This window comes from Alligator sinensis, unplaced genomic scaffold (genome assembly GCF_000455745.1).
Source record: "Alligator sinensis unplaced genomic scaffold, ASM45574v1 scaffold1430_1, whole genome shotgun sequence".
Taxonomy (NCBI): domain Eukaryota; kingdom Metazoa; phylum Chordata; order Crocodylia; family Alligatoridae; genus Alligator; species Alligator sinensis.
Genome location: NW_005842800.1, coordinates 625,465 through 639,648, shown reverse-complemented (window position 1 = coordinate 639,648; position 14,184 = coordinate 625,465). Strand labels below are relative to the sequence as shown.

At 46.3% G+C, this 14,184-nt stretch overlaps 1 protein-coding gene across 1 annotated transcript in view; it reads left to right on the top strand.

Annotated features, from left to right (window-relative positions):
- Positions 1-14,184, top strand: part of NUDCD1 (NudC domain containing 1) — a 139,700-nt gene that overhangs the window by 18,629 nt on the left and 106,887 nt on the right. The window contains exon 2 of the mRNA XM_025191268.1: positions 3,757-3,948. Coding sequence (XP_025047053.1) covers positions 3,757-3,948 — 192 coding nt within the window. The remainder of the gene's footprint in view (positions 1-3,756; positions 3,949-14,184) is intronic.

The window sequence follows — 14,184 nt, the reverse complement described above, 5'->3', positions numbered from 1 at the left end:
CGGGAGTTACAGGGCACTCCTCCTTACTCCAATAAACAGATGGACTCAAGTTACAGAGTGCCTTTGCTACCCCATACCACAACCTGGTATCAGGCCAACCCGGCATCCTTCTTTCCGATCCCTCTCCCTTCCCCCTCCGCAGCCTCTTAAATAGGTCCATGTCAAACATGGGGGGAATCCCACTGCTGACACCAATTGTCTTAGAATGAACTACTGGGTTCAGGAGATTCCCTGCTTTTGAACAAAGGATGTACTCACGATTGTTCTCACTCTTGCAAAGCTTTATTTAAGGATACTCGCAGAGGCAGGCAATAAGACAGAGCAGAGAGGATGATCACTTCACATTGGCTCTAGGCAGCAGCCGCTACCCTGCATAGTTCCCCTGGCCCTGGAGTGTCTCGATCCCGGGGATGCGATAGTCTGCGTCGGGCTCTGCGCAAGTCAGGATTCTCGCCAGAGTTTGAGGAGCTCTCTTAATTTAAGAATGTACATCTTGTATAGTCTGGAGTAAATAACGTTATCTCGAACTAGGGATTTGGTAATCTCAAGCTAAGAATTTGGGGATGAGTCGTGATCCAACATACCTGGTGTTTACCACATTCCACTGTGTTACAACATTCTACTATCTAGGTTCATGGTTCGGTCACTCTCGCAAAGCAAAAAGCTATGTGGTGTAATACTAGCCTACTATGGAGTCAGCATACAAAACTCTTGCTATGAGCATTAAGCAAAGTCCTTACTAGTACAGGCCTAAAACTGGTTGCGGTACTCCAGTTGAGGCCTTACCAGTACTGAATAGAATGGAAGAATCTCTTCCCTTGATTTGTGATTTGCAAGTGACAGTCCCCATTAATATAAGCCAGTATATTGGCTTTTTTGCAACAGGAGTACACATTTGGCTTATGCAGTTTATGGTCTCTAATCCCTCACTGCAGTACTGCAGTTTAGCCAGGCATTTCCCAGTCTGTATTTGTGCATGCAGTGATTCTGTTCCGAGTGCAGGTCTTGTACTTTAATGCACTGAAGAAGTTGCCAAGGCAGCTGCTTTCCTGCGCAGCTGTGCTCTGCATTGCAGTGCCAGGTTGCACCTGCCGGGCTGTGGAGGCCGTGGGGGAGGGCTGCAGGATGGGAGTCTGAGCCCACGGTGCACACCCTGTCCGCCCTGCACACAGATTTGGGGGACACTGGTCCCCCTTGGCTCCTGGGAGTGCACGCAGCAATGGGGAGCCGGCCTCATCCCCAAACAAGCTGCCTGTGGCCCCATCCTGCTCCCTGCCAGGGCCCTGCAGCCATGCATTGCAGCCCCAGGCCCCAAGTCTAACACAGTGCCTGGCAGGGCACCAGCCCCAGCCCTGCCCAACTCCTTCCCTCTCTATGGGAGCCTGAATTCCACCGTCCACTCCACACGCAACTCAAGGAGCTGCATCAGGCTACCTGGGGCCGTGTGTATGTATATTCTATTCCTGTTCTCTGCCAGCCTGCAGGAAGCTCGCTGCAAAACTGCAAAATCCATGGGTTTCTCTGCTAAAATGAGAAATCTATTTTACTCCAGTAAGGGGGAAAATCCATGTTTTATTCTGTTTCCCTAGGAAATGGGAAACCCAGATTCCTGGTTATCATAAAGCACTGAAGGAATTTGCTGGTCTGCTTGTGCTGTGCTGTGTTTCCCTCCTAGCGGAGAACTTGATAATTAACGTTCTCCATGACGGCCAAGTCCTGCAATTTGGAAGCTCCTGTCATTTATTTAAAGCAGACCATGTCCATTTCCTCTTCCGGGTGTGGAAGTCTGTAGCAGACACCCACCATGACATCATTTTCCCCCCCCCGCTGTTCTCCAGGGTTTTCAACAGGCCTACCTTCCACTTTATATTTACCTTCAAACATATATATCGCTTTATAAAAGGTATGACAACACCTCCTCCTTTTTTACCTGTCCTTCCTGAACAAGCTATGACCATCCATAACTGTACTCCAATCATGTGAACTATCCCACCACATCTCCATAAACTCAATTGCATCATAATTCTGTGCTTGTACTAGGACCTTCTATTTTTTCAGTTTGTTCTTCATACTTCTTGTATTAGTATATAAACATTTAGAGAAGTATCAGGAACAAAAAGGAAGAATTTTGATTCAAAGTAAGAAGGCTGAAGCATTTCTTTCAGAGGTATAAACCTGTCAAGCCATCTTAGAAAGAAGCAGTGACTTTGTGTCTTCAAAAAGCTAATTATATCCTGATGGCCTCTACTTGGGGGGGAGGCAGTGGTGACGCGAAGGGGGTGTACAGGAGTGCATGTGCATCCCCTGAGGGCGTTGGTGCACCCCTTGTCAGCCAGCATTCCCAGGCAAGGGGGACAGGCGAGAGTGGTGATGTCCTCCTGAGAGCACCACCTGGGGAGTGCTCCAGGAGAAGCAGTCCCCCTACGGCTAATCCCGCTGACCCAGAAGTGCCAGTGGCGTGCCACTGCCAGTTGCTGGTCGGCAGGATCGGCTGTGGCGGAACCAGCTCCCCCTCACTGGCCTGTGGGATCGGCCATAGGGGACACCCCCCACCCCCCTACTGACTGTGCAGTCAGAGGGAACAGGTGCCCCCCCGACTTGGAAGGCACCAGTTGCCCATGGGGGGAGGTCTTTAGGAAATAGCATACAGCTACTCGTTGCTTAACGTTGTAGTTATGTTCTTGAAAAATGCGAGTTTAAGCGAAATGATGCGAAGCAAATCTAATTACATCACAGTAGTTACCTACTAGCAGGCAGCAGCCAAACAAAGTTATAACTGAACATTGCACGACTTTAAATGAGTATGTTCTCTAATAGATCAGCGGCATAATAATGAAACGACGTTCGTAACCGGGACAACATTAAGTGAGGAGCACCTATACTTTTATTCTGCAGAGCTGTTGCCTCTTTAATTGTAGCAGCAGTGTGAAGACAAATGTTTCCCCCCTGTGTGGATATAGCATTATTGGCAGTATTTTTTTTTCTGTTGCCAGAGCTATGCCAGCTGCCACAAATGACAGAAACTGTGCCAGCAGAAGCTGCCTTTTCGTTCCTTTTTGCATACATGTTGGGTGGAGTTGCTGACAGATAGTTGTCTGTGGGAATCCTGAGTCAACTTAGGGGGAATCCTAAATTGATTTAGGATTCCCCATCCCCTCCTCCTCCCTCCCCAACACATACAAAGTTTTGCCATGTCTTTTAGGTAATGCAGGCAAGACCCAAGCCGACTTTTTAAGGGTCTAATAGATTATTATGTTTCCTTCTTCAAAAGAAAGTTTGTTAATTTCCATAATCAGTACAGTCTCTTCACTGTCAGATAGAGGGGTATAAATAAATTTTAAGGTGGTAGTCTGAATATTTGATTTATCCAATTTGGATTATCAAGACTAGATTACTAGGTAGACCAGTTTTGCAGTTGTAGAGTTGCAACTCTGTAGGCTGGAAAATGATTTTTTCCTTATTGTGAAAGTGTACTTCCATTTTAAAAGTTTTGCATGCTTATGACCAGATACATTAGAAATGGCTTTTGCATAGCTCTCCTGTGTTTCGTTTCTTGAGCTTTGCTGGTTAATCCTGCTGACCTTAAATGAGGGAGGTGGTGGTGGTGGGGAAAGTGGTGGAAAAACAGGGGAAAGTGTAGGACCAAAGCATCATTGTAATGGTAGCCACACAATCATACCTTACTACTGCAGCCTGGGCCTTGTATCTGGATGGCTTGCCTAGAATATGAAGAATTACATTTAACTGCATTTCTAGTTGCTTAAAATAGTCTTTCTGACCTTTTATTTTTCAGCTGTAGCAGAAGTGAAACTTCGAGATGATCAGTATACCTTGGATCATATGCGTGCCTTTGGCATGTATAATTACCTGCACCTTGACTCTTGGTACCAGGATAATATCTACTATGTTGATCAACTTGGAAGGGTTATGAATTTATCTGTGACTCTGGTAAGAATGAAGTATCCTTTAAATAAAATTAAAATAAGCAGAGCAGGAAAAACAACAAGAGAATACAGCCCTGGAGGGTGGGGGGAAGGAAACAACAGAAAAGCCAGGGATGTTATAAAAAGAGAGGTGCAGCCTATAAAGATTGGAAGGACTTGAAGTGAGGAAGACAAATGCAGGGAATGAAGGGCTTCAGTATGGATTTCTCTTGGGCCTTTTGTTCTTGTTCTTTGTTCTTTTCATTCTGAGTGTAGATAAAGTAATTACATAAGGAAGGTTTGCTTTTACAAACCAGAGTACAGGATAAATACATTGACACAAGGCAGGAGGCAGGTCTTCAACCTGGTTTGATTGTTCATACATGAGCACAAGTGTGTGTGGATGTCCCTTACAGTGGGATGCAGATTCTTTTATCCATCTGTGGGTGGACCAATACAGAAATATAGAATTACACTGGTAGCAGGACCTTTCTGGGGCTCCCTGTGTTTTCTCCTAATTTAACCTCTGATCAAGCCCATGTGCAGATGCACTTAACTCTAGCAAACGTCTTCTGATTGGCTAGTTTCTATTTGTCTTTCTGGGACTCCAGGAACTACCTTATTAAATCAGTTCTTCAATGATCCTGGAAATTATCAAATTTCTAAAATGTATGTCTTCGTCAAACTGAAGAGAGGATTTCTTGCCCTTTTATTACTGGCCTGGAATCTCTCTGTGTCACTTTCTTGCTATCCTTTTCCTACTTCATGGTCACATGAATTAATCTACCCTCATACTTGCATTGAAAGCTTCCAACAATTTGGCATAAGCACACAATTATAGTTTAGCAGTACATGCCTACAGAAAATTACCTGACTTACTAATTGTCAATGTAAGATCATACATCCATGTAACGATGTATGATATCAAAGCAACTAAGATGACAGTATGCACATATGCATTCCATATGCCATTTTAATTTTTTACCAGCCTTATTAAGACTAAGGCCTCCTAATAAGTGTTTTCCTGTTAGTCAGGGGCAGGCAAGTATTTTGGGTGGAGGGCCACTTACCAAGTTTTGGCAAGCTGTCAGGAGCCACATGGGTAGCCCTGCCCCTTGACAGGTGCCCCAGTCCCTGGTTGCCATCTTGGCAAGGTGTGTATATGTGTATGGTAAGGTATTTATGGGGTGTATGTGTGGGGGGGAGGGTGTAGCTATGGTTTTTGCAGGAAGGGTTTGAGGGTATGTAGTGTGTGCATGGGAGCCCCCCTTCGCACAGCCCCTGAGCCGATAAGCACCCCCCCCCAAACAGCCCAGAGCCTGAGTGCCCTGCATTGCCTCCCCACCACTGCTAACAACATGCAGCCTCAGTGTGCCCTGCACACACTGCACTGCCCAGCCTGTGGCGTGTTGGCATGCAGCAGTAGCGGCTGGGACCAATGCGCACTGCTACAACCTTTAGTATCCTCCACTGGCTCCAGGCTCTCCTGTCCAGGCTGAGCAGAACAGCTGGGTGGAAACTCTTCTACAGGGGAAAGCAGCCCCTCGCCACTGCCAGGCAGTTCTTCATGCAGCCACCCGGAGCCTGCGCCATGCTAAGCTGCCCTGCAGCTCCATCACCTCCACCTGTGAGCTGCCCTATGGCTGCTCCACCCTGTCTCCATTGCAGTGCTGGGTAGCCCAGAGGTGGTGGTGACGGAGCCACAGGGCAGCCGGGTGTGGCACAGGCTCTCGGCCACACCAAAAACTGCCTGGTGGTGGTGAGACGCTGAAGCTGCTGTTTCTCAGCCTGGATGGGTGAGCCTGGAACTGGTGCTGGGGTCCAGTCTCAGCAGTGGTGGCGTGGGAGCGAAATTGCTGCTCAGCACAGGAGTGAAAGCAGCCCCTCCCCCTCCTGCTGCCCTGCATCTGCTCTGCACTGCCACTGCTGCCCCACAGGGCAGCCCAGAGACAGCAGTGACACGGTGGAGATGCAGGGCAGCCCCACACGGGCTTCCGGCGGCTGCACTAGAGAGAGGGAGGGACTGCTTTCCCCCACGCTGAGCAGCAGTTTGTCCAGTGCTGCCACTGCTCAGCCCAGACAGGTGAGTGCGGGGTGGCCCTGGCTGGCATGGACTCTTATGGAGCTGGGCCAGCTCCCCTCTCTCCTGCTGGTGCAGCCCAGCAGCTCCCCTCTCTCCTCTTGCTGGTGCAGCCCAGCCCAGCCCAGCTCCATAGATCTCTGCCACCCCGCTCTGGGCTCTGTTAGCACTGGCCCCGGGACACTGGTGCGGGCTCCACACACCCGCTCACTTCCATTCTCCCCCACTTCCCTGCCACTGCTTTCCCCACTTTTTTGCCTGACCCCCAGCTGCTCCTGCACTACGTGGCTCCTGGCTGCATGGCCATGACTACAGAACTCAGCAGGAGCTGGCCCAGCCCCAAGGACTGGGGCAGTTTGCCAGCAGTCCTCCCCTGCCCCCTCCGTCCCTCCCCACCCCCCATCTTACCTGAATTTCTTGCTCCAGTGTAGACAGGCACAAACAGCCTCACGGTCCCAGGCCACATGTCTCTGCAAGTCAGGGACTTCTGGCTGGAGGGTGGGGCTGGGTGGGCCTTGCTGCTGGGTCCTGCCTTGGCTTCCCTTAGTTCCTACCATCTCTGGCTCCTGTCATCTTTAACAGGCAGCCAGGGGCAGATAAATATTTATTTTCTACAATACTCCTGTATAAAAGATGCTCATAATTAAGACTCTGTGTGCTTGTTACGTGAAATTATTCCGCTTGCACCTTGTATTGCTAGCAATAAATCTTTATACTTTCACCCCTGGTATCTTTATTGGCTTTTGCATACTGGGCACGATCCCAGACTTGAGCTGGGGCTCAATGGGTGGGCCTTGCTGCTGGGTCCTGCCTTGGCTTCCCTTAGTTCCTACCATCTCTGGCTCCTGTCATCTTTAACAGGCAGCCAGGGGCAGATAAATATTTATTTTCTAAATTTTTTAGGGGCCCTGCAAGCTGGATAGAATGGCTTGGTGGGTCTAGCCCATGGGCTGTATTTTGTCCACCCCTGCTGTCAGCCCTTTTTTGGCTTCATTCAAATCTGCAGTTTAGGTTAAGCACTCTGCTGAAAACTCCATTTGCAACGCTTTCAAAGTTTATGCTATGGTCATTTAAGACAGTTTTTACACAAGTCCAGAAACGACCAATTCACTTTCCAAGAGGATTGCTCAGTCTGTTGATGATATCCAGAGAGCACACTGGATAACTGGAAGAGTTTAATGCATTCTATTTCAAGTAGATAGACGTGATATCTACCTCTGTTGCCAGTTTGATACTTAAGAAAATCCTTTTACAGACATTAGGAAGTGACAAAATACTCCTATGATGTATGCTTTATTGTAGTCACTTTGCAGAGGAGCTGCCCAGGTTTGTACAGAATCTTTGCCCTTTGCTCTGAGAACAAACTCAAAATGAAAGTGCTGAGAGTTGATCATAGTCATACAGTTGTGCTGAGCTGATGCTTGTGTAGTCAGATCATTTGTCAACCTAGTTGAGGAGAAATAGTTCTAACTTAGGCTGAAGCATAGTTTCTCAACCTGTGGTACGCATACCCCTGAAAGTATGCGAGACAGGCAGCGGGTACTCGGGTACCTCAGCACTCTCTTGCCCTCTTTTCCTCTCTCTTTCTCCTCTCAAACCTATGGTAAAAATTTGGTGTGCCGCACGTTGCGCAGTGCTTTAAATTCCCCAGTAGTAATTTGGTGTTCAGCCCTCCTAGTTTTGGCCAGCATCACCTCTAGCCCAGGTACATACTTGAGTTGTGCACCACTGGTGTAAAAAGTGGCAATCCTACCCATACCAGCTCAGACATCTGTCATGTCATGGGCCTTACATACACAGCCCATCTTCCAACATATGGCGCACAGTCTGTATATATAAAATCCCCTGGAAAATTGAGTGTTGGGGTACTTCTGAAAATTTTAATAAGTTAGGGGGTTCTTGCTGCTTAAAAGGTTGAGAAACTGGGCTGAAGCACTGTGGATGTTTAAAAATTCTTGCACAATCTCAGCTGGATTGTAGTTTTGTTGAATGAAAGGACTATATATGCCTTACTGGAAGTCTTTAAAAGGATGTGCTTTTATATTCTTCAAATGTGTTCAATTTGTCATTGAAAAGACTATAAAATGCATAATCTGTTTTGATCAAAAAGGCACTAAACTTGTAGAAGGTATTGGAAGAACCTAGGAAGACGCTTGAAAAAATATTGATGCAGGGTCTGCAGAAATCTGACTTGATCTAATCAATGACCTAGAACTCAACAAGAGGGGAAAATGTAAAGAAGCTGTAAAGTTTTTCATCACTGCCAAACGCACAAATCATAGGTGAAACCCAGAACAAGAGCAGTGCTACTTGCTCTCATGATTTAATTTTAAGTCTTACAATATTCCGTGGGGTTTCTTTTTCCCTTCCTTAAAGCCCCAGGTTCTGAAAAGCTAAGTTTCATGTTTCTTTAGGCAGACTACAAAAGTGGGCAGACAAGAATAGGATGGGGTTCAACGTAGACAAATGCAGGGTGCTGCACCTTGAGAGAAGGAATCCACAGCATACATACATACAGGCTGGGGAGTTCCCTTCTTGAGAGCACAGAGGTGGAAAGGGATCTTGGAGTCATTATTGACTCCAAGATGAACATGAGCCGCCTTGACTCCAAGATGAACATGAGCCGCCAATGCCCCCCGCCCGCCAGCAAGGCCAGCCATACCTTGTCATGCATCCAAAGGTGCATCTCAAGCCGGTCCAGAGAGGTGATCCTCCCCCTCTATGCGACTTTGGTCAGGCCGCAGTTAGAGTACTGCATTCAGTACTGGGCACCGCACTTCAAAAGGGATGCAGTGCCTAGTATTAGTTTCCATCCAGTATTGAAAATTTCATTTTAATTTTTTTTTTTAATTTGGTAAGAATCCCCTGGAAAATTCTATTTTGATCATTTCCAGAGATGCGTTCCAGTGTGAACGCAGTACTAAACATTAGAATTTGGGGCTTTAAGTTTTTTTTTGTTTGTTTGTTTGTTTTTGTTTTTTAAGAATAAATTGCATATGATAAGTGTGCATAAAGGAATATTCTTAAGGTTAGAAATGCCAGAGTTCCAAATAAAAATGTCTGGTCAATCTTAATTTACTTTCCTCTCCACCCCACTTTGCTTGGACATTATGATATTCTTTAATTACATGATTCTATAATATTTCATCCATGTGATCCCCGCATAAATCAGTGAAAAAATGAAAGGTGCTTATTTTAATGAACAGCTATTCGAAATGTGCTTTTTCTTTATTTAGCGAATAGATGACTGCTTAATTTAATGTTACCTATTTAAGTTCAACTTTGAAGATGAACATTAGTTTCCTAGTGTTTTGTTTTTCTCCAAGTACTTCACAGATATTAAGGAATTTATTTTTGTAACAACCCCGGGTGGTGGTGGGGTAGGACCAGAGGCATAGAGAGATTATTTTTAAAATATCCACTGATCTTATGTGTATAATTAGAGGCACATATGACTAAATACTTTAGCAGTTTGTGATAAGCATAGGCATGCACTTCCTTCATCCATTGCTTTATGTGCTCAACTTCTCTGCAAATCAGACCTCTTGATCTTAAGTCTGAAAGTTAGCAAATGAAAAATGTATAATTTAATAACTACCTGTAAAATGCTGGGTTTAAGAAAATGTTATAGCATTGTGTGTAAGGATAGAATCCAGGGCAGCTTTTATCTGCCTTAACTGAGAAACCATCCTTTATCTTCCTGCAGTGTCCTGCAAAATATCTTCTCCTAAAATCCTTTTATGTTGGTAATTTTGAGTAGTCTAATGGCATCCATCACTGTAGTAGTTGAGGGTCCACCATCAGGTAGGAGGCTATTCTCCCCATTCTCATAGATGCAGAATTGAGGCACAGAGAGGCTAAGTGACTTGTTTGCTTAACAGCGGAAGAAAGGTGATGAGGTACAGTAACCAAGTCAATAGTGTTTTAATAGCGCATGATTTGAAGCATCTACCAAAAAATGGCTTGATCTTTTTACAGTAGTCTTACAAAACTTTTCTCTCAAGCGTGTGTTATAAAAATGTACTTCTGCTTTGACAGCATTGCTACTCAAATATGTACACACACAAAATGACGTAGTCTCAGATGCTGCCCCTTCAAATGCTAGTCTTCCAATACTTCTTTTCTTCCTCAGTATTGTTTGCTTGTATCTCTGTTCACACTTTTTATTTTTTCATCTCAATTATTGATTGACTTTTTCTTTGCTTTTGTGTGTTGTTCTTTCTTGCCATTAGAACAAACAGCGAAGATCCATTATGTTTCTCTTGGTTGTTAATCAATCAATATTTTATATTACTTGCTGTGACTATTTTTTCTTTTGCTACACACAGTGTAAGATGTAGCCAGAATGAACTTCCAGTGCCAAGATGTAGAGAGCACCAATAATCATCTAGTCCCTCACTAATGTTTATTTTGATGACTGCACTGTCATGTCATTGCTTACATATTCTTACCCCATCTTTGCAAACCTATGTTACTTTGCATTTGCTGTGGGATAAGAGCGTACATATCAATAGCTGCAGCACGCCAGCTTGGTAAGTTCACAACCTGAATTACTTTGCAGTGATTTGCTCATGTGCCAGTACAACACTAATAAGGTAACTCAACTTAAGAATGTGGGTTTTTACATATTTTTTGTGCATGTCCTCTTGTATGCCATAATGAAACAAAGACCTAAACATAGTTATAGCATGCTTCCCTCCTCACAGGCTTGTGTTTTTTCAGTGCAGTGAAGCTTCCTATGTATTGTAGAAGAATTGTGCTCACATGAGGATTTTGAAAAAGTTAGTTCCCTAATGTGCTTAATCAATGGAGGATGCTACAAGTTCTTGATAACTATCAACAGTAAATGTGAAGCCAGAGAGTTGCTGGGGGGGGTTTAATATATAGAATAGATTGCGAATTAAAATATTTTAAATGTGAGATTTCCTGTTTATAATTTAATTAAAATTCATGAAAGTGCATCATTTAAAGAGGTAAGTTGTTACGATGCATGCAGTATTATGGCTACTCTGTAGTTTGAACTATTTTAATATTAAGAAAGTTGTAGGTGATGTAATTTCAGTTCATATAATAGTTGCAGAGGTATGTGTAACTAACTTCAGTCTATAGAACCCTTTTCCTGGAGAATTCACCTTTTTTTTTTTTTTTTGTAGTTTCATGAACATTAGTCTTCACATCACATCAAAGTGAGAGAGCCAGAGTGCTAGCTTTTCTGTCATCCCAGTATTGTAGTTCATTCACAGCTGTGCTACTGTTAATCCACACCAACAATCAGTGTATTCTTAAAGCTGCAGATCTCCACATGAGGAGATCAAATAATTTTCAAGACTCTGAGAAACTTGTCTTCATTTCTCAGCCATACTCATACTAAAATGACCCTTCTTTTACTGTATTTCTCTGGCTGCACTTTCTCTTTTACACCCCTCTTGTTGCCAAATCATGTCCTTCCTTTCTTAAAAGCCTGCCTAACTCTTTTGCAAAGAAGAGAACATTTGACTTCCTTGGAAATAGGCCCTACTATTCTTCTTCCTCCTTTCCCTAACGAGGGTGTGGAGGGGTTGCTGTCTACTCTGTTGGTACAATTTTTCATGGTCTGTTGCTATTTACCATATTTCATAGTGTGTAAGTTAAGGTTTGAAGTCCAGTTTTTAACTCTTACAATTCAACCTCGACTTGTACACTGTACCACCTTTCCCTGTCAGCAGCGCCCAGTTTGGCACTTAGCTGGTGTGGCCCAGGCAGCACCACTTGTAGGGGATGAGGCTGTGCCAGTCAAGTACGAAGCCTGGCACTACTCATAGGGAATGGGGCTGGGCTCAGCACTCAGTTGGCTTAGCCCCATCTCCTGTGAGCAGTACTGCCTGCTCACAGGGGATGGGGCTGCATCAGCCAAGCACTGAACCTGGCACTACCTGCAGGGGATTAAGCCCTGCTAGCTGAGCACCAAGCCTGACCCTGTCCCTTGTGAGCGGTGCCAGGCTTGGCAGCGCCACTCACAGCAGACAAGACCAGGCTTGGTGCTCAGCTCGTGCAGCCCATCTCCTGCAAGTCCAGTGCCGCTTTCAGGGGATGGGGCCACATCAGCTGAGTGCCAAGCCCAGCCCTATCTCTGTCCTGTGTGAGCAGCACATCCCCAGCTGAGCAGCACTAGGCTTGGCTCTCGGCTGGGGACACTGCTCGCAGGAGATGGAGCTAGGCTCAGCGCTCGGCTGACATGGCTCCATCACCTGCAGACAGTGCCAGGCTTGCGGGGGATGGGGCTGTGCCAGCTGAGCTCCGAGCCAGGCCATGTCTGCTGCAAGCAGTGCTGCTGAGCACTGAGCCCCGCACTGCTCACAGGGGGCAGGGCTGGGCTTGGCACTCAGCAGCGCTGCTCACAGTGGATGGGACCAGGCTTGGCTCTCAGCTAGCGGAGCCCAGGCAGCACCACTCGCAGGGGATGGGGCTGCACCAGCTGAACACTGAGTCTGGCCCTGCTTAGGCACTATGCCTATGAAAATCCTAACTTTTTGCTTCGGGAAAACTAGGGGTTGACCTATATGCCATGTTGACCTATGCACTGTGAAATATGCTTATTTATTTCTGTTATGGAAACTGAACTATTAAATCTACACAATACATTGGCAGGGGGATGGGACACCTAATATTAAGTTCCATTCTACCAGCTACTGCAAAAAACTATAATAAAGAAGGAAACCTCTGCCTGAGCATTTTTAAAATCCAGTCATCTGACATGACGATGGGATGACTTGAATAAAAGTGAGGGTAGAGCTGTGAGGGTGCACTCAAACCAACCAACCAAATCTACTGTGAAAGCCGAAGTCTTGTCAAGTAAGTAAGGAGCATTATTGGTTTCCTTTTGTACTTTTCCTTTGGGCTTCTCCCCGGTATGCACCCTTACTTGCTTTATATCACAAAATTATACATATTACTTTTTAACTGGAATATATTTTGCCTTTTTTGTTCACTGCTGGGAACATCATTACATGCTGGTTCTCTAAAATGCATTTCTCCCTGGCTTTTCAACATTCGGATTCTGTTGTTTTAAACTGCCATAACAATCACAGAGTCATAAAAAAATAGAATCATAGATTGTAAGGCTCAAAGGGACCTCGGAAGATCATTGGGTCCAGCCCCCTGCACCAAGGAGAAAAGACAGCTGGAGTAGGATGACCCCAGCAAGGTGACTGTCCAATCTCTTCGTGAAGATTTCCAGGGTAGGCAATTGCTCCATCTCTGGAGGGAGCTTATTCCATCATCTGGACACCCTAGTTGTGAAGCAGTTTTTCGTAATGTTGAGCCTGGAACGGTCTTCCAGGAGTTTGTGACCATTACACCTAGTTTTCTCCAAGGGTACCCTGGTGAACAGTTATTCACCAAGCCCTTGATGTACACCTCTGATGTAGTGATAAGCTGCTACCAAGTCCCCTCTCAGCCTTCTTTTTTTCAGGCTAAAGAGTTCCAGATCCCTCAGCCTTTCCTCGTATGGCTTGTCGCACAAGTTTCTGGTCATCATTGATCTGGGTTTTCCATTTCCCATGGAAAAACAGAGAAAACCACGGATTCCCTTTTTTTATCGGAGAAAACGCAGCTTTCCCTCTTTTAGCAAAGAAATCCGCGGATTCTCCACTTTTGCAAAGATCTCTTGTAGGCTGGCACAGCTCCAGACTGCAAGAGCCGATTGCAGAAAGGGCAGGAAACCCCCAGCCCTGACGAGAGGGAGAGGGGGGAGGGCAGGGCCTGAGCCTCTGAGGCAGCCAAGGCTGGACTCAGGCTCAGACTTGCCCTTCGCCCCTGGAGCATGGAGGTAAGTGGGGCTGTGGGGCAGGGCTGGGGAAGATCCTTGGGGGCTGAGGGAAAGGGAGGTGCTGCCTGACTCAGGCGGCACACCGTAGCTGGGAGCAGGGTCAGGGGGTGAGGGCAGGGGTGCCCCTCGGCCGGGGGGGTGTTGCGGGCGAGCGATGCAGGGTGCAGTGTGGTGGTGCCTGCCATGTGTGGGCCACACACGTGCCGCCCAGCCATCTGCCCAGGGGAGAGGGAGGCTGGCATGCAGCTGGAACACAGCTCTGTGGGCAGCTCTGCACCCGCGGCGAGGGATGGGGGCACAGGTGGCGGGGGTGGGGGCAGGGTTCGCACGCAGTGGCCACTGCTGCTTACCTGGGGGGCAGGGATGGCTGGTGG